Raw genomic sequence first — 24,922 nt, 5'->3', positions numbered from 1 at the left:
GGGAAGCCACTTTTTTTCTGTAAATCACTTAACTTTTCTTCCACATATATCAGGCTTAAAAGATTCCCATGTTAATAATGAAAAAAAAATGTTTTATTTTTATTTTTATGTATGTTTTATTTAACTTCAAATTTTCTCTCCTCTTGCTTTTTCTCTCCAGTTCTACAATATCTGCATTTGACCGCCAGAGTTGGAGATGAAGTGTCTTTGCCTTGTGAAAATATTAATTATCACTATAAAACTGCCACCTGGTTTTTCACTTCTACGAACGAAACAGTGAAACTGTTTCAAACAGGACAGATTCATGAAGATGCAGCAGCTAAATCAGACAGACTGAGTGTTACAGCAGACTGTTCTCTGGTTATAAAGAATGTCTCAATGGAGGATGCTGGTATTTACACCTGCAGACAGTTTATCAACAGACAACAAGGATCAGACACTGATATTCATCTGTCTGTGAATCACAGTGAGTATTTATCACACATAATTTGTCTGAACAAACATAACAGTTTTCTTCTTGAGTTTAACAATCTTATCTGGGACAAGCAAATTTTATCTGTTAGGCTTAAAAGATTCTCAGGTTAAAAAATGAAAAACAGAGTCATTATTTTATCGCACTTAACATGGTTTTTGCTTCTTCTTTTTCTTTGCAGTTCAACAACATCTGCATTTGAAAGCCAGAGTTGGTGATGAAGTCACTTTGCCTTGTGAAAATATTAATCATGACCTTAAAACCATCACCTGGTTGTTCACTAATAAGGACCAAACTATAACACTGTTTGAAACTGGACAGATTCACCAAGATGCAGCAGCTAAATCAGACAGACTAAGTGTTACAGCAGACTGTTCTCTGGTTATAAAGAAGGTCTTAGAGGAGGATGATGGTCTTTATACCTGCAGACAGTTTATAAATGGACAACAAGGACCACAATTTAATATTGAGCTCTTTGTTAATCACAGTGAGTATAAAAAATATTAATCTTTGTCCAAACCAACTCTCCAACCATGTTTAAAAAAATATTTGTCTTTTTTTCTTTTTATTCATCTGTTACCTTAGTGCCTGAACGACAACGTAAAGATAAAATCTTCCTTAGCTGCTTTGTGATTGAAGATATACCCTGTCAACACACAGTAGAGTGGCTGTATGAGGATATGGAGAGATTTTTTTCACACATAGAAAAATCAGAACAGCCCTGCTCTGCTACTGTGACGTTTCCAACATCAATCCATGACTGGAAGAAAGACTTTACTCAAATCTTAAAGTGTAAAGTGACAGATAGTCAGACTAAAGAAGAGCAGCTGTTTGACTTCAGGGTTCAGTTGAATGCTGGAAGAAAAGGTGAGAGCATTTTCAATAACTCAGATTTAAAACATCTACGATTAGAAATTTACATTTTATCATCTTTCTATTTCCATGTCTAATTCTGAACAGCTTAAAACAGCTTTATTTTTATTTATTTTTTCTTATATAGATTCCACAACAACAGTAACAAAAGCAATGACCAAAACACAGCCACATACCATCACATCGACAGCAGAATCAAACAAATGGACATCAACACAAAATAATTCATCAACAAATATCAACAATTCATCAGAAGCCAAAGGTAGTGACTGAATATCTTGAAGCTCAGAGCCTCAATATTAAGTTCTCTATTCTCTATTGTTTCAGTATTATTGTTAATCAATGACTGTGTGCAACTATTGATTCTGCTATCAGGGTGGATTTGGTTGAACGTTATTCGTCCTGTGGGTTTGGCAGCCATGATAATAACTGTTGTGGTGATCAACAGATGGAAGAAAACAGAAGGTAAAAACATTATTTTTTTATTTTCAATTTGTCTTGCCAGTATGAAGGTTTTTTATTTTCAAAATTCAAAAATAACGACCATTGTCATTTATTCACTGTTGATCACTGTTATTTAAACACAGATACATCAATAGGTCATTGTGTTGACCAATGAAATCAGGCAGGAATAAAGATTTAATCAGTTGACAAGTAAACCTACATGTTTTATCTTATTCAGGTAATACAACAAAAAAAATGAAAAAAAAGTAAAGTGAGTAAATCAGTGAATAATTATAATGTTATTTTAATGGAAATGTTTTATTTCAATAATGAATAAAGCCCCAAGGGGCATTTGACGGCCCTCACAGCTCAGCCCCGCTCAGCCTGTCACGACCACTGGACCTGCGCTCCGCCCTCCCCACGACTACACCAATGTGGCCTTAATTCGACCTTCCTGATAGGATTTCTAGCCATTTTTTAAAGCATATGATTTGCTCAGGAAAGCAAGGGCTTCCAACTGTGAAATATTGGACATCCTGAACTCAGTAGGTGGGGCTAAACTGATATTATCAAATCTGTTTGTAGTGAAAGCCATTCCAAGATGACACACAAAAGAAAATGGTCTTCTCTGACCTTGGGTATTGAGGTTATAAGAGTACGATTTTTTTATGATTGGAGGTCAGAGTTTGAAGCCCAGCCACGCCCACATGCTTCGTTGCAGCAAAAATCTTGTGATAACTTTTCATCCATTATGCCTTAAGTGTAGGCGAGTTAGAATTTTGTTGCTCAAAAGCTGTAAAAGCATGGCCTGGGGCTTAGGTTTTGTTTTATGGCAAACGGACCACATTTGAAGCTTGGCCACGCCCACATGCTTTGATCTAGAAAAATTTCTTTGATAACTTTTGATCTCTCATACCTCAATTCAAGGAGGAGTGAGTTTAAATTCTGTAACTCAAAATCTGTAGGAGGAGTTCACTCATATACATCATCAAGGTGAAAAAGCAAAGTGATTACTTTGATTCAAAATGGCCGGCTTCCTGTATTTATGGGATTGGACCATGGCTCCAAGAGACTTTCTTGTAGGTCCTGAAGGGTTACACAAGTGGACCAAGTGTCAGAATTATCAGTTATACCATGGCCTGGGGCTTGCTTTTTGTTTCACTGCCAACTGACCAAGTTTGACGATCGGCCACGGCCATGATCATCCGAATGCCTTTCCACATCCTACTGGTGTTGTTGCCATCGTGGAAAATATCCTGGATCTTCTGGCTGTAGTTCTGCTTACGTTGGTGTAAGTTGGCATGCACTGCTCTCAATGCCTCTTTATCGCCATACTTGAAAGCAGAAATGCTTTTAGGAATTTCTGAAACTCTCCATTCATCCAGGGTCTTTGGTTGACCCGGGTAGTGATGTTCTTTTTAATGCTGACGTCCTCAATGCATTTTTTGATGTAGGCTGAACCAGTCATGTCATACTAATCAATATTTAATAAGTTGTCACATGTTGCTGCAGCCCTGAAGATATTCTTCCAGTCAGAACATTCAAAACAGTCTTGGAGTTTCTCCAGGACACCCTTAGACCACACTCGGACCTCTTTAACTGTCCGTTTAGCCCTGATCAGCTGGGGCTTATATGCAGGGATAAGCATGACAGACAGGTGGTCTGATGAACCGAGGTGGTGGCGGGGGGCTGCTCTGAGTGCATTTTTGATGTTAGTGTAAACCAGGTCTAATATGTTTTCACCCCGAGTTGCAAAGTCCACATGGTGGTAGAAATGAGGGAGAACAGACTTAAGGTTAGCCAGGTTAAAATCCAAAGCAATGATGAAAACTGTGTATGCTGTGTATGCAGATTGGAGCTCAGAGATAGCCTGGCATAGAGTCTTCATGGCCTCTTTTGTATTAGCGCTGGGAGACATATAAACAGCAGTGATGCTAACCACACTGAACTTCCTGGGCAGATACAATAGTCTATAGTTAACAGTCAGAAACTTAATGTCTGGAGAGCAGAAGCTGGTGAACGATCTAGTATTTTTACACCAGCTGTTGTTGATGTATACACAGAGCCCACCACCCCAAGTCTTACTAATTAGTTCTTTGTTTCTATCGGTGCAGTATAGCGTTAGCCCCTCCAGGCTAATAGCATTGTCCGGTATAGCTGGACGCAGTCAAGACTCCGTCAGAATGATGGCGCAGCAGTTACATATCTTTTTTTTAAGAGAGTTAGAGTTGGAGATTTTCCATTTTGTTTTAAAACAAGCGGATGTTGGAGAGCAGGATTGATGGAAGTGGCAGTCCATGGGGATCTCTCTTTAGCTTCGACGTTAGCCCCCCTCTGCAACCCCGCTTTCTCCATCTCACGCATCTATTCTGTCATATGTTATTTTCCACTGTTGTTTTGTTTACATTAGTCCATAGCACACCGCAGCTTTTTAAACGGTCAAAAATGTCTGTATTTAAAACATTTTGTGACCGTAGCTCCAGCAGGTGTTGGCGATCATAGATGAAACAGAAGGGATGTTAAACACATACAAGTTCCACAAGTCAGGAATAAAAAATTTTTACACATATTTATCTTCTTTTATTACTATCAATACTGTTAATATGTAACAAAAGAGTTCAGTAACAAATTTCTGCAGACACTTGGATACCGGTAGTTCTCATAGCTATCCAACTGATGCCGCCATTCAAAAGTGTGTCAAATGTTTCAAGCATGATTTAGAGTTTTGGTCAAATCAGTCCATTGGTACATGGGGCTTCGAAATTGCCATCACTACAACCCAAAAGAAAAGACGAAAGGGAGCACCAAACTTCCCAAACACAACTTTCTAGCATGTACCAAGTCAAGCAAGTTAAGGGCAAATTGCCCAAAGCTTAACAAAACCTCTTCCTACTAGCTGCCCCCAATTTAATAATCTTAGGAGCCTTTTATAAGGTGCAGGTAGGCCTTATCAACGTCTAATTGGCTTTACAATCCTCTGCTGGTCCAACGAGGTCACTGCTCCTCTGCAGCCTTCAAGCAGCCAACAAGGAAAGTGTTCTGTCACAGCTGGACCTGAATAGCAGAAACAAGCCTGTGCAGCCTGAAGAGGCCAGGAGCCATAACAATCGGTTTAAGAACTAAAGCTGAACTTATAAAGGCCATATAATGCTGTGATTGCGGGTTTGTGGACCAATGTGCAGAAACCCAGAGCATAACAACATGATAAGGATGCTACAGATTTATTAACTAAAAATCAGACTGTAACACTGGAACAACACAGAGGATCCACCAAGACAAAGAGGTAAATGAGAACTGAAGTAGAGGAGAATATTGGTGTAGATAGCAGGGAAAAAACCCAGGTGAAATGTTTCAATACAAGGATAATTGTGTAGAAAACAAGGGAGAAATAATCCAAAATATAGAAATAATCACCAACTAAAGTAAAGACGAACCGTCTAGAAACACTTAAAAATATGCAAGAGAAAAGGCTTAGAAAGTAAAAAATAAAAATAAAAAGGTAAACAAACCAAACTAGTATGGCAGACTTCAAATAACAAAATAGCACAAAACAGGATTTTTACAAATCATATAAACATTTGATTTTTTTATTTATTTATATTTATCTGCATTTTTGTTCTTCTATTTATAGGTCCCTCCAGAACTTGAAGCATGTGAAGGATCAACCTGATTGTCTCACTGTGGTCTTTTATAGCTATTAATAAAGATATATAGAGAAATAACTTGTTCCTTTTTTCTGGGAGTACAGGACTTCTGATAACTAGTTTAAATTATGTTTCTCATGTTGAGGCATCAAACAAAAGCATATTTATCTAATAATTTGTACTTTGATGTGCTTCTTTCTGTTGTTTTACAGAAACATATCTACATCTATCTATACAGTAAATAGCTGATGTTAGTAAGAGGTGATGTGATTTTATCAGATAATTATTTGTGCAAACTGTCCTTTAATCGTTTCTCTTTGTTTTCTGTTTTTTATGGAGTTTTATTGAATAAATATTTATCATTTTTAAAATCCAGTCATTCTTTCTTTTAGTCTTGTAGACCTGATGAAAATCTGCATCACTGAAGAAACTAAAAATAAGAACAACAATCACCTTTTCTAAAAGCCTGCAAATGGTTAGTGTTACCTTTCTGTGGTGACGTTCACTGTAGATTATTTGAAATATATCAAATTAAAAGTAAACCTTTTGCTGTTATATTAGTGCTTGAAGGAAAGTAAGGTGGCCAGAATAAATCTACAAGGTCAACAAGGCTATTTGATAAAGGTCTTTACGTCATGATCTTGGCACCTTTAGGCTGGGTTTTCTCCTTGTTGCTTTTTGTTTTTTTTGCTTTGCACGCCCTGCGCTCCATATCTCTCATCATATCCACCTATTCCTGTTGCTATTTAAGCCTCCGGATCCCAGCCTTTGGTGCCACATTATTATAGCTTCTAGCAAGACTAACTCTAGCCTTCCCTGTGTTTAGTTCTGCCTGGTCCTGATCAGTTTCTGCCCATGAACTTCTGAGTTTCAGCCTCTCCTGTTTGCTCTGTTAGCCTATTCTGTGTTTCCACGCTGTTACCTGGATTCCGCCCGCTGTCGACCTTGGACCTGCCTTCTGACCACGGCTTGGATTTACCCTCTTGGATCTTTCACTTCCACTTCCCTGGACTGTACTCCTTCTGGGCACAGACTGAACTTTGCCAGAGTTTCCAGTGAGCACGCCGCAGCAGACAAGCAGTCACACGCTAATATAATAAAGGCCTTTTTAAATATATCACTGTCTGTCTCGTCTGTATTGGGTCCTATGTTCTGAGCCTTCTGACAGAGTAATGTGGCCAATCATGAACCCATCAGCAGACAGGCAGTGGCGAGAGGACATTGAACGGAGCATAACTTAATTAAAGTCAAGTTTGCAGTACATTCTCAAACATTTGCACATTCAGGCTTCACCTATCTCCGATTTCTCACTCTGCTCCTCGCTTCACCTCCTCTTCGGCTGTAGTGGCTCATATGACTGCGTCGGAACCTGCTCGTTCTTCTGGTCCGAAACCGATGCAGCTGGGATTTACACATCTCTCCAAGGAGGAGAGGGATCGTCGTTTCAGACTTCAGCTCTGTCTCTATTGCGGTGGAGAGGGACATGGGGTAAGATTCCGCAGAGTGAAAGGACAGGCTCTGTAGGAGGGGGAAGGATCCTGCTGAGACAAGCTAGACTATCTGCCTCCCCAGAATTTCTGCTTCCTGTGACAGTCGGCTCAGCAATAAGCTTCTTTCCTCAACAGACTCCTATAAGGTACTAGCCAAGAATGGCCATTAATTTAACCAGTCATCAGATATGAAAAAACCGGTGGAGTTAGTGGTGGGTGGTAATAATGCTGAGTTTATTTCTTTCCTAATCATCGATTCTCCACAAGCTTCAGTCATTCCAGATTTAACATTGGTTTGCAAACACAATCCATATATTGATTGGCAGAAGTGGGAAGTTTTAGGTTGGGCTACTTCCTGTCTTGGTCCCTGCCTGCGCTCAGCTAAATCAGAAGCCACAGTTAAGAGTGAGGATGATGACTATTTCCCTGATCTCTCTAAAGTTTCTGAAGAATATTACAATCTTAGGGGGGTTTTCAATAGTAGCAGAGCCTCAGCTTTACCTCCACATAGGCCTTATGATTGTGGGGTTTAGTTACTGCCAGAGACCCGCACCCCCTGACACTCTAACCGTTAAATTAATTTCATTGAACTTTTTCAACACAAAAGTTGAAATAAAAGAAGAAGAAACCACCAGAGCAACAGCTTCTGGTAGCTTTGTCTGCTGTGTGGAACTAACACCTCACTGACCACAGATATAAAAGCCATATATAGATGTGTGTAGAAAGAGCAAATAATAAACGGCTGATGTGGGACAGAGAGTGAAGTCATGGTGAAGAAGTAACACCTTCCAACCCACAAACAGCAGCTCCTATATTCATCTGTTACCTCTATAGACTGACTCATTTGTTAAAGTATCTGCAAGAGAAACAGGAACAATGATCCCTTCTAGAGAGACACAAACATCTTTATTGATGATTCTGGTGCTTTACTTTACAGGTAAGATCATGACTGATGGGAAATATTATGCTGTTATATTATTTGCTAAAACTGGAAATTTGTCCTCTGAGTGAAAAAAAAACGCTTTTTTGTAATTTAAAAAAATTTTCTCATACAAAATGCCTCACATCTTAAAATAAACAGCAGAATGATTATTCTATTAATTCTTTCTCCTTTCTGAAAAGCTTCTACTGATGCAGATCTACGATTGATGGTCAGAGTCGGTGATGAAATTGCCTTGGCTTGTAGAAGAGATTTCTATATCAGGGATGACTGTGAAACCATCACCTGGTTGTTCGCATCTAAGTACCAAACAGTAACACTGTTTGAAACTGGACAGATTCACCAAGATGCAGCAGCTAAATCAGACAGACTGAGTGTTACAGCAGACTGTTCTCTGGTTATAAAGGAGGTCTCACTGGAGGATGCTGGTCTTTACACCTGCAGAAAACAAGAATCAGACTTTAATATTCGTCTCTCTGTTATTGACAGTGAGTATTTATCTCTCCACATTTGACAGAACAAACAGTAAAGCCGTTTTCTTCTTGACTTTAATGAATCTTATCTGGGACAGCTTCTTTGTATATGTTAATCATATTACTTGTAATACACATATTTCAGGCTTAAAAGATTATTGAACATTATTTTTTATTTAACTTCAAAATTTCTCTCCTCTTTCTTTTTCTCTGCAGTTCAACAAGTTCTGCATTTGAAAGCCAGAGTTGGTGATGAAGTCACTTTGCCTTGTAAATATATTAATCATGACTGTAAAACCATCACCTGGTTGTTTAATCCTAAGAACCAAACAGTAATACTTTCTGAAACTGGACAGATTCACCAAGATGCAGCAGCTAAATCAGACAGACTGAGTGTTACAGCAGACTGTTCTCTGGTTATAAAGAAGGTCTCAGTGGAGGATGATGGTCTTTATACCTGCAGACAGTTTATAAATGGACAACAAGGATCAGACTCTAATATTAATCTGTCTGTTAATCACAGTGAGTATAAAAAATATTCAACTTTGCCAAAACAAACTGTCTCACCACATTTTGAAACATAACTTCAAAAATTTAAACTAATTTCCTAGCTTTTTATTTCATTTGTCTGAAATCTTCATCTACTTTAGAGGCTGAACAACAACAGAAAAATAAAATCATCCTTAGCTGCTTGGTGAGTAAATATATTCCCTGTGAACACACAGTAGAGTGGCTGTATGAGGATGTGGAGAAAAGGTTTTCCCACATAGAGAAATCAGAAAAGTCCTGCTCTGCTACTGTGACGTTTCCAACATCAATCCATGACTGGAAGTCAGACTTGCCTCCAATCTTAAAGTGTAAAGTGACAGATAGTCTGAATAAAGAAGAGAAGCTGTTTGACTTCAGGGTTCAGTCGACTGCTGGAAGAACAGGTGAGAGCATTTTCATTAATTCAGATTGAAAATGATAACTTTGTAAAATAATTCTCACATTAACACCTGTTTGTTGCTCTGCAAATTACACATTGTATTTATATTTCTATTTCTAAATGGTTCAGACTCAACAGTTGGACCAATCACTATAAAGATGACTACAAGCAAACAACCACCTACAACAAAATTTACAACACAAGCAATTTTAACTCTATCAGCAACAACAGCAGCAGAGGTCAACAAATGGACCTCTATAGGAATAAATTCATCTACAAACATAAAAAATGTATCAAAAACTGAAGGTAGAAACATAATGTGTTTGAGCTTTCATACTTCTTGATGTCATGGTTTAGTTTATCAGGATTGTTTTTTTTTTCCTTCTTCTTCCAGGTTGGTCTTGGTTGTTCATCATTGCTTCCGCAGTGATCATAATAACGGTTCTAGGAGTCATCAAATGGAAGAAAACTAAAGGTGAGGACATCTTTCCTACGACCTAATTTGTTCAGGATTGTTTGAATTTCCAGAAACAGAAATTATTTGTGTTCTAAATGGTATAAATAAGAACACAGACAAGAGTTAAGTTAACTACTGGCGCTGAACTGATCACCTGTTTTGTATATTTCAGCAAACACAAGAAAAACAGAAGAAGTGAGTGAATCGTTGAATGATGACACATTGATTTCAATGGAAAGAGAGGTTTTTATTTATTTTTTGTTAACTATAAAATCTGAACAAAAAAAAACCTTTGTATAAGCTCATAAACGTCTTATAAATAAATATACATTTGTTTTTCTAGAAGCAAAATGTCTGATCATATTTTGGGGAAAATCCTAACTTTTAATGTTCACTCAAGAAGGAATAAACTATTTTCTCTCATTGCTATATAGCTCCTCAAAACTAAACAGGCTCTCAAGTGAAAAATAATTTTTATAATTTAAATATTATTTAAATAATTTAAATTATATTTGCAGGGCCCTTGATTACATATAAACATAACAGTATTTTTATCAAATGTATTTATTTGAAGCTTTTCTTTTTATTCAAACCATACCTTCTGGTCTTAATGTCTTAAACTGTAATTAATAATCTATTAACATTGTCCTTAAGATCATTGATCTTTTCTTATGTTCTTACTGGGAACGAGATGGGGACATGGCCTCCATGAGGTTGTTGATCTTTATTAGAAGGAAATGAAAATGTCAAAGTAATTAACCTAAATGTAGTCTTGATTACAGTCAAAACAATGAAGAGTAAAAAAATCCAAATAGCTGGAACTGTAAAAGACAAATCTGGACTAAGACCTGCTAACAGTGCTGAGAAAGATCGAAGTCCAGTGTCAGGAAATGTTTTATCTAAAATCAAGAATTTACCCTAAATATTACCAGAACAATAAAAAGCTTAATACTGCAGATTATTGCAGATTGACATTTTATTCTCCATTTGTTTCAGAATCTACAAATAAATACATTTAGGACACAGTAGAATTAAACCTAAAGGCTACAGTCACACAAATTCTCATATTTAGGTAAAGATCATTGCTGCAGTCAACCAAGACAAGTGTTTAATTTTTTGTCCTGCAGACAAAAGGAGCTTCAATGATGACAATCTACAGCTAACCTGAACTAAATGCATGTGCAGGCTTTTGACTGTGGGTCTAAAACAGCTACAGGAAATCAGAGCTGTTGATTTGTTGTTTTCTGTGTGCAGAAGGATCCTGAGGATAACGTCCCCTATGCCTCCATCATTCCCACCATAAGGACCAAAAAGACCAAGAATAAAACCAGAGTGAGTTTATTGTTCTACTATAATGTAGAAAATCACTAGCAAAGATTAGCAAAAGAAAACTATGTGTCCTAGAATCACATGCAAGTTTTAATAAGAATGTTACTGATGAGTGAAGCTAAAATATTAAGCAACATTTAGCTGTAAATAAAGCTCAACACTGTGAATAATGTAAATCTGTCAATTTGTGAGCTAATAGGAAATATGAAGCAGGATGTGTTAAAATTAATTTAATACTGAATCTATTTTTTTTTTATGTTTATCTGTATTTTTGATGTTCTTTCTATTCAGACTCCTGATGCTGTGATATACAGCACTGTGAATTCTTCCTCTGCTCAGGTGACCTTCGATCCCAGCGGTCTCTACTCTACAATCAGTAAATAAGGGCCATCAGCTGTTGTTTTAAAAGTCAGGTGAATTATTTCCATCTTAAAGAAGTATCATAACAAACAACTTTAATCCAATTAAAACTTTTATGAATATTTTTTTGAGGGAATTAGTTTGAAAATATCTCGTCAGAGTAGTGGGGCCCTCTAGCGGAGAAAGCATACAACAGAAAAAAAAACTTTAATCTAGTTAAAATACAGATAGTTTTCCATTGGATCCATTTGAAATGATCTCCACATAGCAGTAGAGCCCTCTAGAGGAAAAAGCATATAACAGAAACTCAGGATGTTGATGTGTATGCATGTGTGTTACATCCTGTGTACTTAAATTAATATTGTTTTTCTAATGCTTTTTAGATCAGCTTGAAGGCTTTGCACCATTTCTGTAAATAGTTTATCTGAGATGCTTTCCCATGATGTTCTTCTATACTTTGTTTCATGCATGACCACAATAGTATAAATACCTTGGAACGTTGCGGTTTCACACTTTGAGAAGGAAATGGAGGGTTGATGTTTCCATAACGTCAGATATGTTGAAGGTTATATCTAAAAAAAAAAAAAAAAAAAAGTCCAGAACCCAATGCTGCTGACATTCTCACATTTAGGCCAGCTCCAATATAGACTGAAAGTAGCACCTTTACAACCACAGACTTTGCTGCATCTAATGATCTTTGATGTCATATTTATCCTCATGAACGTGAGAAAAAAAGATCTTGCGATTTGTCTGGGAAAATATCTTCAACCCATAACTCTTCGCTCTTTTATGTCATTCTAAATGTTCCCTTTGTAGATTTTAACCTTTCATTTTGATGTTAGGATGACTTAGAAATATATCATACTGGTCTACCACAGCCTGTAGCCAAAAGTTTCCTGCAGATGGAAAAGACAAAGGAAATACTTTTTAGAAAGGAGTCAGAGAATGAAGCTCCAACAATGCTGTGGAATCACATGACCCATGTTTTGTTTTTGAATAAATTAGGATAAGCATCACTATCTTTATAAGAGTAAATTACTTATACATGCCTGTTTATTTCACTGCAACAATAGAACTTCTCTCTTCGCTTCTTTCTGAAGTGTTTTTTTCTTTGTAAAGTGTTGTGAAATCACACTTGTCAGGATTTCTGACACTGTTTGTATTTTTTACCTCTAGGTAAAGCATATTGACAAAGTTTATTACTTAAAATGAAAATTATTGAATATTTTTTGAAAATTTAATTCTTTGTTCGCTTCATGTCATCTTAACTTTATTCTTAGTGTAAATAAATGGCTGTTTGTACTCAGATTAAATATCTTCACATAGTTGGTTCCATCCATCCATTCCATTTTATTCCAAGACCCATCTAAGCAGATATGTCCAGACTTCCAGATCACCAGAACACCTCCTCCAGCTGCTCTAGGGGGAACCATGGAGAGACATAGTGTCCTGAGCCTTCCACAAGGCCTCCTCCGCCTGGAACACCTCCCAAAGGAGGCGACCAGGAGGCATCTGTTAAATATGCCAAAGCCACTTCAGCTGGCTCCTTTCAATGTGGAGGAGCAACGACTCTACTCCGAGCTCCTCACCCAATCTCAAAGGGTGCGCCCAGCCACCCTTAGAAGTAAACTCATTTTGGCCACTTGTATTCGTGACCTTGTCCTTTCGGTCATTTCCCAGATCTTAAAGGTGAGAATGGGAACGTAGATCGATCAGCAAATCGAGAGCTTTGCCCCCTGACTCTGCTCCCTCTTCACCACGACAGTCAGATACAGCGACCGCATGTCTGTGAACGCAGTCTGTCGATCTCACGTTCCATCCGTCCCTCACTCTTTAGGGTATTTGTTTTAAATCTGTTATCTCAAATAAAATCTACAAACTTTCTACTGATGTTATTATCAGACAAATCATAGTTTGCCTCATTGTTGTAAAGGAGGAATGTCCTTAATGGTATCTTATCAAAGTTCCTGGAATATCATCAAAAATTGAATTTACTTCATTGCTTTTTTTAAAAAGAGGATTATTATGTTATGTAGATTCAATATTTCCCTAAAGCCTTTCTGTTTCAATTGCTTTAACTGTCTGCTTTAAAGTTATTGGTGAGATGATGTTCTAATGTAGGTAGATGAACCTTTTTATAATTTCTGTTTAGTGATCATCTGGATCAGTATTTTCTTAATTTGAAAATATCCAAATACTGACCAATTCACACTGGGATTTAAAAGAGAATAATTTATTTATTCTCTTTTAAAAGAAAAAAATCTTCTTCAATGACTGGAACAGTTATCATAGACCAAAAAATGCTGCAGATTATATTTATTGCACTTCTCCATCACGCTTTTCTGTTTCTTGCCATAAGGAGGCACTAGAGATCCTTTAGAGAGTCTGTTTGTCCCACTTTTACATTTAAGCATTTTTTTTTTTTTTTGAAAATGTAAATAAATTCTCACACCATTTCACATATCTGATTGTTAACCCTGTCCCTACAAATATTTTGATACAAAAGTATTTACAAAATGATCTAGTTGTACTACAAATCTTCTTTTTCTCTCCAAATAAACTTTTTCCCTTGTAGCTCCACATTCACTGTAACCCTGCAGAGCATATCAGCATAGCTGTTTGCACACATCCACTGGTGACCGATGCAGATAGTTTACTACATGTTGTTTTCAAATGCATCAAACACGGTATTTGTGCTTTAACTGTATCACTTTTTTTTTACGCTTAAAGCATCAGAAAAATCAGGCTGAGATTAATTTCCGCAACTTGCTGAAAATATAAACAAAAACATATATATATAAAAAGAGGAATAGGAGACCCCAGATAATAAACTTTTTTCCAAGGCTGCAGTTAAACACAGAGAACTAGAATCTCCAACGCTTTAAAATATGGTTTGTTTTTCCTCTTGGCTTCACTAAACCTCATCTGAGGATTGGCAGTCTTCGTTTTTCATATTTCTGTGTGGCTAATACTGAATTAGAGTTAAGTCCTCTTCATAATTTTAACGAGGTTCTAGGTTAAACGAAAGTAGAAACTAAAATTGGGGTTAATAAAAAAATGCAAATGTTTTCATCCTCCAATCCTGAAAGTGATCAAAGTTCTTTAGTTGCCATTTTAATGTTATGGGGGAAAGCTGACTGCACTCAGTCTCTAACATGGACATATGCAGACATTCACCCTCATTAATTAGTGTTTAATTTCCACATAAGGAGATTGTGTCTATTGTGAGCCTATTGTGAGGACAATAGGCTGTCAAACAAAGTAATTCTGCCTCAATGATGACCCCCTGCAGGATGCAGTCCTCACACACACAACAGTCTGACTACTAAACAAGGACGAAAACTTTAAAAATCACAAATCTACTGCTGCAGCCTCAACCTGTCCTGATGTCACTAAAGGTCAAAAAACTGATATAAGATTTCTAAACTTATAGATTTTTTTTTTTTCAAAAAAACATTGACCAAATTAAATTGATCATCCTTAAAAATAAATTGTCTTTACTTAAATGGAAAATATTGTGTCTTACAACAGAAATGACTCTAATAAAACAGATATATAATCTTTAAACATATAAATGGGTTAATTAAATTTCTACTTTTCAGTTAAAGAACTTGACCCAGTTTATCAGCCAATCACAGCTCAGTTAAAATCTCCTGAGCCAATAGGATGCTGAGCCACACCCACATGTGTGCATAATAATAAGAGGCAGGGTGATAAGTTTGTGGAGTAAATCTGCAAAAGCTGCAGCTTGCTCAGTGCATTTTGGAGATAACTTTGTCCTCTGCAAACCTTCACCATGGTTGACGCCTTCTGTGCCACTTGGAAGCTGGTCGAAAGCGAGAACTTCGATGAGTACATGAAAGCACTTGGTGAGTGACATGTGGGCTTTCTTACTTCTTACTATATGAAATACCATAGCTTAATAATTAATATGCAAACTACACATCAGGAATAAGAGGATTGTTAAGAATAAAGAGGTCTCCAATAAAATTCTCCCTGTTTCTCTTCCTTCAGGTGTTGGCTTTGCCACCAGGCAGGTTGGTAATGTGACCAAACCGACTGTCATCATCAGCCAGGAGGGAGACAAGGTGGCGATCCGCACCCAAAGCACCTTCAAAAACACAGAGATAACTTTCACACTGGGAGAGGAGTTTGATGAAACCACTGCTGATGACAGAAACTGCAAAGTAAGGTCCAAGAACACAAGACTCAAACCTCTTCAGTTAATCTAAAAACTTTATTTATACAATAAGAGTAAGAATAAAAAGAAAGATATTCAGTGTCTGAATATGAGGAACAACTTAAAGTATTTTTGTAAGATTGAAAACTTTTTGTTACTACTTTGAAGATACTTAAAATTTGAAAATAAGTCTACAACTTTTCTTTATTCCGGGAAAAAAAATGTATTTTTTCATGGTTGTTAAAATGCTGGAATAGTTTATAAACTCTTGACTTTAGGTATGTTTATAACTCAGCACCACTAATAAACATCTTCACTCATCTGGAGAAAACCAGCAGCCTTATAAAGGCTCACTTCTGTTGTTTTCAGACTGAAACTCTTCTTTTCTCTGATTCTTTTCAGTCCACTGTGACTCTGGATGGAGACAAGCTGGTCCACGTCCAGAAATGGGACGGCAAAGAGACCAAGTTTGTTAGAGAGATCAAAGACGGCAAGATGATCATGGTAAAAGCACAAGATTTAGTTCACTTCTACATTTTATTAGCTTTTTTCAATTTTTGACTATTTCTCAGTCAAAATAATTTCCCAAGAAAAGAGGTTTAAATAGGAAAATAGCTCAATATCCTATGACTGTATGAGTAATTTAACCTTTTAATTCAAAGTTTAAGATGATGATAAACNAAATAAAAAAAAATGGGTTCTGAGCTAGAAATTAAATGCAGAAAATCAATGTGAAGAATAAACAACAAAACGCAATACAAAGCTATAGATATCATATGATCAAGCGTATTTTTTTTACTGGCAGCATCTGTAATTTATTCCCATGTTTATTTTATATAAACTGAGCTTTAAAAGAAAAATAATAGGATTTTTTTTTTCTTTTGTGCAGAATCTGACCTTTGAAGATGTCCATGCGGTGCGCACCTATGAGAAGGCATGAGAGCTCACACTGACAGCACCACTGACCGGCCAAGCCGTGTTGTTTTCGTAATTATTGTGGACTGTTTGCTCTTTGCACTTCATTCTCCTCTGCATGTAAAAGATCTGCAAGCTGCACATGTTTTGTAAGATGTTTTTTTTTTTTATATATGAATCCATTTCTGTCATGACAGATGAAGCGACTTTGCAACTCTGTGTAAAACAAAATAAAGAAACGAAATGTGTTGTGTTTACATGCTTGTATTGCTTTAAATGAATGGTTTGGTCTGATTATAAGAGGTCAATTGTTTAAAAAAGGCAGTTTTTAGTCTAACTTTTGACATTTCTGGATACAGTATGTTCTCTATGAAATAAACACAGATTTAACTCACTGCAGAACAACATTGTGACAAAGGCTCAATGCAGAATTTGTCACCTATAGTAACAATAACACATTTTTTTATTATCATATCAGGGAACATGGTAGTTAATTTTCTAGTCCCTTAAACTCCATGTATGAAATTACTCTTTAATCTAATCTGTGATTCTTTGCTAGATTCATCCAGTTCCTCTGCGAAACACAGAATGTTCGGTACAGGCAGAATAACCAGGGTTCCAATTTACATATTTATACTTAAAGACTACCAAGTTATTAATTGGAAAAAATCGACCACCTTTCATAAAAAAGCAGCACTGTTGAACCTTTTCTGTAGTCTGTCTTAAGTCGGAATGGGATACAGAACTCCAGCAGCCAAAACTTGCCTCTAATACCTAAAGCACTTGGTTAGATTATCACATCATTAAAGAATGGTAAGCCTCAGTGAAGGCGGGATATTTTCTTGCAGTACAGATTGACTACATTTCCATTTATGAAAGTTTTCTTTTCTCCACCGAAACACATCAAGTTCTTGAAGAATTGACTGAACCTTTGTATTTCCAGAGTTGATGGTTTGTTGGGCTTTTCTTGCAATTCTCTCTACATAAGATATTTTTTAGCATTTTGTTAAGAGACATACTGTTATTCATTAATATACCCAGGTAGAGTGGTCATTTTGGACTCAAATAGAAAAGTTGAGATGGCTCATAAAGGCTTCCAGTGTCTGAAACTCTGTGTGACAGACTATGTTTTAAAGGTCCATTGGTCTTTTCCATAAAGTCTCATTAATTCAATAATAGATGTTTTTTTTTTTTTCAAATGCCAATTATCATCAAAAGGTTTCTAGTCTTGATATTATCCTGCTGAACACCAAAATGAACTCCATATTCTGACTGAGATTATGCCTTTCAAAGTGGGTAAAGCATAAAAAAGGAGAACATCTCACTGCCCTGAAGCTTTCCATAATTTCCTTTTGCTATTAACCCTTGGTGTCCTGGTTATTTCAACAGGTGGGTTTGTTTCCTTGAAGGTGAACATCAACCTCTCCTATTTGTTTAGTGATGTACCAGGCGGCTTCATTGTTTTCTGTGTTAAACCTCAGTGCAGAAAGTAACACAACTTCAGGGATGAAACCATTTATTATTTGTTACAGACTATGTGCCATTAAAGGAGGCGTGATTTTATCTCCAAATGGATGCCAACAGGGTATGAGGATCCTTCTGATTGCCCAGGGGGGGTTCAGGTTTATCATCCTGATAAGTTTTACCACCTTTGTTGTGGCAAAATCAACAGCCGTGGTGCGATGAAGTAGTAGCCGAGCCACTGAATCAGAGCAATAAATTAACACAAACACTTTGGAAACATGATGGTTACCATGTTCATTTTCCAAATGACTTTACCTTTAATCTCTAATAATGATGCTTCCTTGACAAATGCGTTTGCAGTGAAACATCAATGGTTTAACGGGCCCTAACCATAGAGCAGACATCAGGATATGATTTTTCATCACATCTGGATGGAGGTCAGTGATCTGATCCTGAATCAGCCAAATACTAAACTTTGAACTCTTAAAGGCAGCTGCCGGATCACAGCTCCAAATTAAACAAAGATTACATCATCCTTCAGTTGGTCAAAAACAAAGGTGGAGCCGTTTTAAATGATGTGTTGTGTTACATCTGGAAAACTTAACACTGGCTTTTGGGAAATGAACAACATCTATTTTATTTAAATATACTAGTATGTTATAGTAGTGCTACGCAGGAGGACGATGATCCAGATTAAAACAAGAAGTTCACCTCTGTTTGCTTAGTTCACCAAATGAAAATAAATGATGAGGTTTAAAGGTTTATGTAGGACAATTTATTAAGTTACAAATAAGACAACATTAATAACATTAAAATAAAATAAAAAATAAATGGGTCAGTTTATTTTTAAAGTCATCTAGAGGGAACAAAGCATTAAAAAGATAAACATTTTTTTAACCAGTAAAGTTTCTCCTCTTGTTTGACTCCTCCCCCTTTCAGTCAGCTGACCAGCTGGTCTCTGTACTTCCTGTTTACTTTTAGGACCTGATCGGTTCCTCAGTTCTGCTGCTTTTCCTCGTTATTTAACCAACGTATCACCTCGTTTTGTATCATAATCATGGCTCAGGTTGTGTGTTTGTTCCTGTTGCTGCTCTTCAGAGAGACTCTGGTTTCTGCAGCTCCGACTGGGAGCAGCTTCCTGCCAGAAACAGGTGAGAAACAGCTGCTGCGGTCTTTTATTAATATAGAAATAAATCCCAGGGCTCCTGTATGCAGAGAGGATTAGTCTATATATTTAACATTTCGCTTTGCGCGTTAAACAGCAACAAACGCCCACATCCGCAAATAAAATAAGATATATTTATAAACATAGCGGAGCTTTGCTCGTTATTCACCTGCCGAATTGTAAAATATCTTGTATTCATACATTTTTACGTTAAATTATTTTGTTCAGTGCGCATTATCTGTGCTAAAATCAAAAATATAAGAATTGGTAAAACTTTAAGGGGAGTTCTGCCATAGGAGTCATCCATGGGGTTTAATGTTTTTTGTTTGTTTGTTTGTTTGTTTTTTGTTTGTTTGTTTGTTTTTTATCTTTTTAATTTATTTTTGGGCTCTAGTGGCCTTTATTGTTTTACATTTTTACAAAGTAGGCAGACAGGAAACGAGCAGAACCCCTAGACCATCATCATCACACCATGGCTTCATCCTTAGCCTCAAAGACAGTTACTAATGGGAAAAATAAGATTGAAGACATTTTACCCTTTTGAGAAATAAAAAAATAATAATAGTTTTATGTATTTATTGCTACAAATTTTCATATATTTGTGTTTTACATGACATGGTTGTATTTATGCATATTTGTTGCTAGGGTTATAATAAAATAATATCAATAACACTACTTCTACTAAAACAACTGTAACTTCTATGACTTAGATTCTATTTTGTCATTTTTTACACACAAATGTATACAAAAATAATTTTATTTTAGTACAGCTCTCTAGACTTTTTCATTTTTTAAAGTGCAGTCTTGATTAAAGTAAGCAGCAGTGATAAAAAAAAAAAAAAAAAGAAACTGTGGTGATGTAAACATATGACTATAGTTCCCATTGGACAATATAACCACAACATGAAGGATTCCTGGTTTTCTCTGAGGTCACATTACCCTTTACTGACCAGCTCTGACTAAAAAAACAATGATACAGTTGAAATCTTAATGAAAATTAAGACATTTTAATATTATCCTGCTTTTTAAATAAAGCATACCTTTCACTGATTAAGTTTAAATGACTGAAACAGATACCCCACTGCTGATTGAAGCGCCTATTAAAATATATAACATTTGTGGGAGTTTTCAGCATTATTACATTTAGTTCATTCCAGTGGATAGGAAGCAATATTCTAAAATGGTTATTTACCAGTGTTCTGTTTTCTCAGGCAGGTTCTGGCACATTACTGACCTCCACCTGGACCCCACCTACCACCTGGCCCAGGACCCCACCAAGGTGTGCTTCTCCTCTAAAGGAGCCCCCGCCACCCACGCAGGGCTGTACGGAGACTTCCTGTGCGACTCCCCCTACAGCCTGATCCAGTCAGCCTTTGCCAACATGGCTCAGCTCACACAGCCACAGGACTTCATCATATGGACCGGGTCAGTACACACACTGAAGGTGACGACTGAAAAATACTTTAAAAGTATTAGTTCGGTTTGTCTCATTATAGAATAATGCGAAACGCTGAATTGGTGAATGTCTGTCAGGAATAGACAGAACCAGTTCACAGTTCCTGTTCCTTTTTTTACTCTAGTGGTTGACTTCAACTTCTTTTCTACATTAAAACAGAAAAGAAAAAGTTCAAAGATTTTAAGTTACTTTCATTTTCAATTGGTCCTAGATGACACTTTAGTTCTGTTAAAGTTAAAACTTTCCATCTAAATTAAAAGATAATTGCAACAAAATCTTTATAATAAAAAAGTTGCATATATCTATCTGTTTTATTTAAAGAGAAAGGAATTAATTACAGGCCCTTCTCTCCTCTGTTTGGAGTACTATGGACTCATAAGTGAAGTAGGAAGCAAAAAGGGGTATGAATATAAAAGTTTCACTTCTCCATACCGCTTTTCACACATTAGCACTAAATTATATAGCTCATTTAATCATATATATCACAAGCTATACATAATGTTTGTATGTGTAAAGTTGGTAATTATGCTAGATTAAAGTCATTTGTTCATTCATATTAATATTCTTTTTATTTGAGCTTTTAAACCATCTTCCTCTGTGTTTGGAAGATAGTTTAAAAGCTCAGCGAACAGACTATGATTTATTTTTTTTTTTTTTGTGACCTCTATTCCTGACAGAGTTACCGTCAACGTTCAGTTAAGAGGAAGCATCACTTCCCGCTTCCTTAAGATTATTATCTTCTGTGGTTTTTCATGAGGAAGTTATTTTAAAGAGTCTTTATACATTTTAGCTGGACTGTAAGGAAGTTATTGTAGTTTATATGGACTTGAGGAAGACCTGAAAATCATTAATTTGAATTAAGTATATTTAATTTGTTGTCATGAATTTAGAAGGGAGTAGAAATATAAGTTTTACTTTGACCTACTCCCTTTAGGACATCTTGATTTTATATCTTTACCATTATATCTTTTGTCTTTCTTTTTATTTGTATAATATTTAAATAAATACATTAATTGGAGTCATGATTTGATCTTTGTGCACTCTGACTACAGTAAAATTTGAAACTTTATATTGATACCAACCAAAATATTCTATAGTCGATACCGTTTTTGACACCAATGGCATAAAAAATAAATTAAAAATAACATGAAAAACTCACATTTTTTTCTATATCGCGTGGAAAAATTTTTCTTAACAGAACAATATGCTAGTAAATACAAAATGAACAACCCAAGTAAGACAAAATCTTCCAATATTTTGAAGTTTTCAGATGTATCATTATTTATATGTAAAATTAGGCAGTAATCTAAAATTAACAGGAATAACATGAAAATGCTTTTTTTAAGTAGCAATACATGAAGAGTATGAATATTTTTGACAACCGTATTACCGCTAAAAATTATAATTAACATTTGGATTTTACCAACAAAGTTAACAAATGTGCTTTCTGTTTCTAATTCCTCTCATTTTATCTTTATTAGATAAGCATATCATGAAGGGTTTATATTGTTTGTCTCACAGGGACAGTCCACCTCATGTTCCTCCAGATGAGCTTTCTACAGACTTGGTGATCCAGGTGATCAGCAACATGACGCAGACCATCACCAAACACTTCCCCAACCTGACTGTCTACCCCGCTGTGGGAAACCATGACTACTGGCCCCAGGTAACCGTGACGCATCAGGGAGGAAGGATGGAGACAAAAAGTGTGACCATGTTATTCCCCAGCTGTGTTAAGTTAGTCCTGAAGAAAGGAAGGATTTTTTGTATTATTCAAATTATGCAATCAGGTCATTTTTAGGGGAACTTTGCGATAATCAGATATGCAGCAATCAGTTACCCAGAGGTATGACTCAGTCGATCTTATATGACCTGCTCTTATAAAAATAAAACCATATTTTCTCTCACTTCTGAGGTTTCCATTTTCATTTTCATTTATTGTTTATTTGAAAGGGGACAGTGTACATTAATCAACATTAAAACAATGTAAATATACCCGAGTTAGCTAAGGAGTGCTAATTTTCATTGGTAGTCCCCAAGCCAGATATTAAAAAGGCAACATTAAAAATAAACACAAGTATAAAATCCCAAGATTAAATTACAATACCAATGACATAAAAAAAACATTATGGTTAAGAAATAAAATTCATGTAAAATGATAAAAAATTCATTGTAAAATGATTTAAATACACACAGAATCCAAAATGAAGACTTGGTTTATCGCTTCATCACATTAAGTGTTTAACAAAACAAAACCAACATGGATGCTGTGAATAATTCACAACCTTTGATTCACCAGCTTGTAGAGCAACATATGGCTGCAATAAAGTGATTGTCTCTTATGAATTTAACCCCATATTTATTTATTTATTTATTTATTTATTTATTTCTATTTAAGTATCCAGTGATCTTCCATGTTATTTTTCATTAGTTTTGTTTCCATCTATGAATGTAACCTGTATTTATTCAGGTAGATTTCATTCATCAAACATTTTTAAGTGAGTCCTGGTCAGATCAGATCAATTTTTATTTTATCCTGAAACCTTAAAACTATAAGAAGGTTTGAATTGTTTTCCAATGATTGCTTATCTTTATTCATCCAGGACCAGATGCCAGACTCCCCTAACGCCATCTACAAAGCAGCCGCTGCTCTCTGGAAGCCCTGGTTGGACGCTGAAGCTCTCTCCACTCTCTCACAAGGTAGATTAGGGCCTCCTGGATCGGGATAGAATGTTTTACATAAACTGATTCAGCTGGTAATCTGAGCTTCTTTATATCTTAATTTGAATCACTTCATCTAAGTTTAGTTGTAAAGCTCTAAACCACAACTGAGTGGAACAATTCTATTCAAATCCAGTTAGATTAGGTCTTTTTTGATAACATCCATTCCAATATTCATGGTTTCCACATTTCTTTTATGTGGTGAAATTATACTTTTTCAATATAAACTTCAGTTGGACAGCTGTAGTGTTTTTACTGTCGACATTAAATTGATCTGCTCTGTTTTTATATGAATATGTTACTGGATGCTGATAGGAAATTTTTAAATGATTTATGCATTGTAAAAATGGGAGAAAACAGTGTTTTTATGGATCATTTGTTAGTTGTCTGTCCTTTAATCCAAGTGTACAATTCTTAATATGAATTCAAATACCAAGGTATCAGAACTTTAAATCAATTCTCATAGTAAGATCAGTTAATCTTGATTAAAAAATGCAGCATCTCATCAGTTTAAGGAATTGAATACCTAATAATATATCTCTGCGATCCATGCATGTGAATATTTTACTTTAACTGTACGTCAACCTGTTGGAAATGTTGAAAAAAATATACGGATGGCTTCATTTTAAGAAGCATCAGGCCTTAATTTGGGTTTTGCTCTGTTTCTGTAGGTGGTTTCTACTCTCAGCTGGTAAAACCTGGTCTGCGGTTGGTGAGTCTCAACACCATCCTTTACTACGGTCCTGATAAAGTTACAAGTAACATGACAGACCCAGCTGGACAGTTTGAGTGGCTGGAGAATGTTCTGCAGAAAGCAGCTCAGAGCCAAGAAAAGGTGTGAACTTTTCCTTTAATTTTTCTCCCTCATGGCTGTGTGTGATATCCTTTAAAGTTGGTTTAATCCGCTCCGCTTGATGCATTTGTTGTTTAGGTCTACATCATTGCCCACGTCCCGGTGGGATACCTGCCCTTTGTCCGAAACGTCACCGCTATCAGAGAGCGCCACAACGAGAGGCTGGTGTCCATCTTCAGGAAGTACAGCCATGTTGTTGCAGGACAGTTTTACGGCCACACCCACAGAGACAGCATCATGGTGCTGTTAGACGAACAGGGTGAGGAAAAACAAGTACTGACAATCTTTTATTTGGGCAACTTGAGGCTGTTTGATACTCATCTCTGCTGGTAAATTTTGATAGGATTTCATACCCACTCTACTATGATTTAATAAAAAAATCAAACAGAGAGATTTACCATTTAAATTAAGACTGGATGAGTTATTGTTAGTTTGTTTTGAAGATGTTTCAACAACATTCTTAACCTAAAGCCATACTTACTCTGTTTTCTGTGTCTGTGAGTAAATGGAAAGAGCACAATTTGTTATATTGTACGGTATTAAAAAAAGTAAAGGATGTCTTTTTGGATCAATGCAAAAAAAGAAAGTAGAATTTAAAACTTTATTTTTAGACTTTTCCGCACCCATCTTCCAGAAATTTATGTTTGTCCTCAATCTGCCTTTTTAATTAATCTGTTGTTTATTTCATCCATTTTTTCATTCCTCTTATTTACAAAAAGGGTTTATTAGGAGCTTAGAATTGTTATTTATTTTATTAT

At 36.1% G+C, this 24,922-nt stretch overlaps 2 protein-coding genes across 2 annotated transcripts in view; both read left to right on the top strand.

Annotated features, from left to right (window-relative positions):
* The first annotated feature begins 15,119 nt into the window (after positions 1-15,119).
* On the top strand, positions 15,120-16,762 carry fabp7 (fatty acid binding protein 7, brain). The gene is made up of 4 exons (XM_015392994.1): positions 15,120-15,279; positions 15,425-15,597; positions 15,993-16,094; positions 16,480-16,762. Exons 1-4 carry the CDS (start codon positions 15,207-15,209, stop codon positions 16,528-16,530), a joined length of 399 nt encoding a protein of 132 aa, XP_015248480.1. The 5' UTR covers positions 15,120-15,206; the 3' UTR covers positions 16,531-16,762.
* Positions 16,763-18,947: 2,185 nt separating this feature from the next.
* Positions 18,948-24,922, top strand: part of smpdl3a (sphingomyelin phosphodiesterase acid-like 3A) — an 8,903-nt gene continuing 2,928 nt past the window's right edge. The window contains exons 1-6 of the mRNA XM_015392993.1: positions 18,948-19,120; positions 20,346-20,559; positions 22,112-22,256; positions 23,194-23,290; positions 23,983-24,146; positions 24,243-24,423. Coding sequence (XP_015248479.1) covers positions 19,027-19,120; positions 20,346-20,559; positions 22,112-22,256; positions 23,194-23,290; positions 23,983-24,146; positions 24,243-24,423 — 895 coding nt within the window. The 5' untranslated portion in view covers positions 18,948-19,026. The remainder of the gene's footprint in view (positions 19,121-20,345; positions 20,560-22,111; positions 22,257-23,193; positions 23,291-23,982; positions 24,147-24,242; positions 24,424-24,922) is intronic.

The sequence above is a fragment of the Cyprinodon variegatus genome, unplaced genomic scaffold, assembly GCF_000732505.1.
Source record: "Cyprinodon variegatus isolate N-32 unplaced genomic scaffold, C_variegatus-1.0 Scaffold619, whole genome shotgun sequence".
NCBI classification, from domain to species: domain Eukaryota; kingdom Metazoa; phylum Chordata; class Actinopteri; order Cyprinodontiformes; family Cyprinodontidae; genus Cyprinodon; species Cyprinodon variegatus.
The sequence above is the reverse complement of the archived record's forward strand: the minus strand, read 5'-3'. Positions and strand labels throughout refer to the sequence as shown.

What these genes read in the sequence shown, in the direction of transcription:
- fabp7 (XM_015392994.1), top strand. Translation starts at nt 15,207, where the DNA reads ATGGTTGACGCCTTCTGTGCCACTTGGAAGCTGGTCGAAAGCGAGAAC. An exon ending in CTGATGACAGAAACTGCAAA is followed by an intron (nt 15,598 to 15,992) that starts GTAAGGTCCAAG and finishes GATTCTTTTCAG; the next exon opens with TCCACTGTGACTCTGGATGG. An exon ending in AAGACGGCAAGATGATCATG is followed by an intron (nt 16,095 to 16,479) that starts GTAAAAGCACAA and finishes TCTTTTGTGCAG; the next exon opens with AATCTGACCTTTGAAGATGT.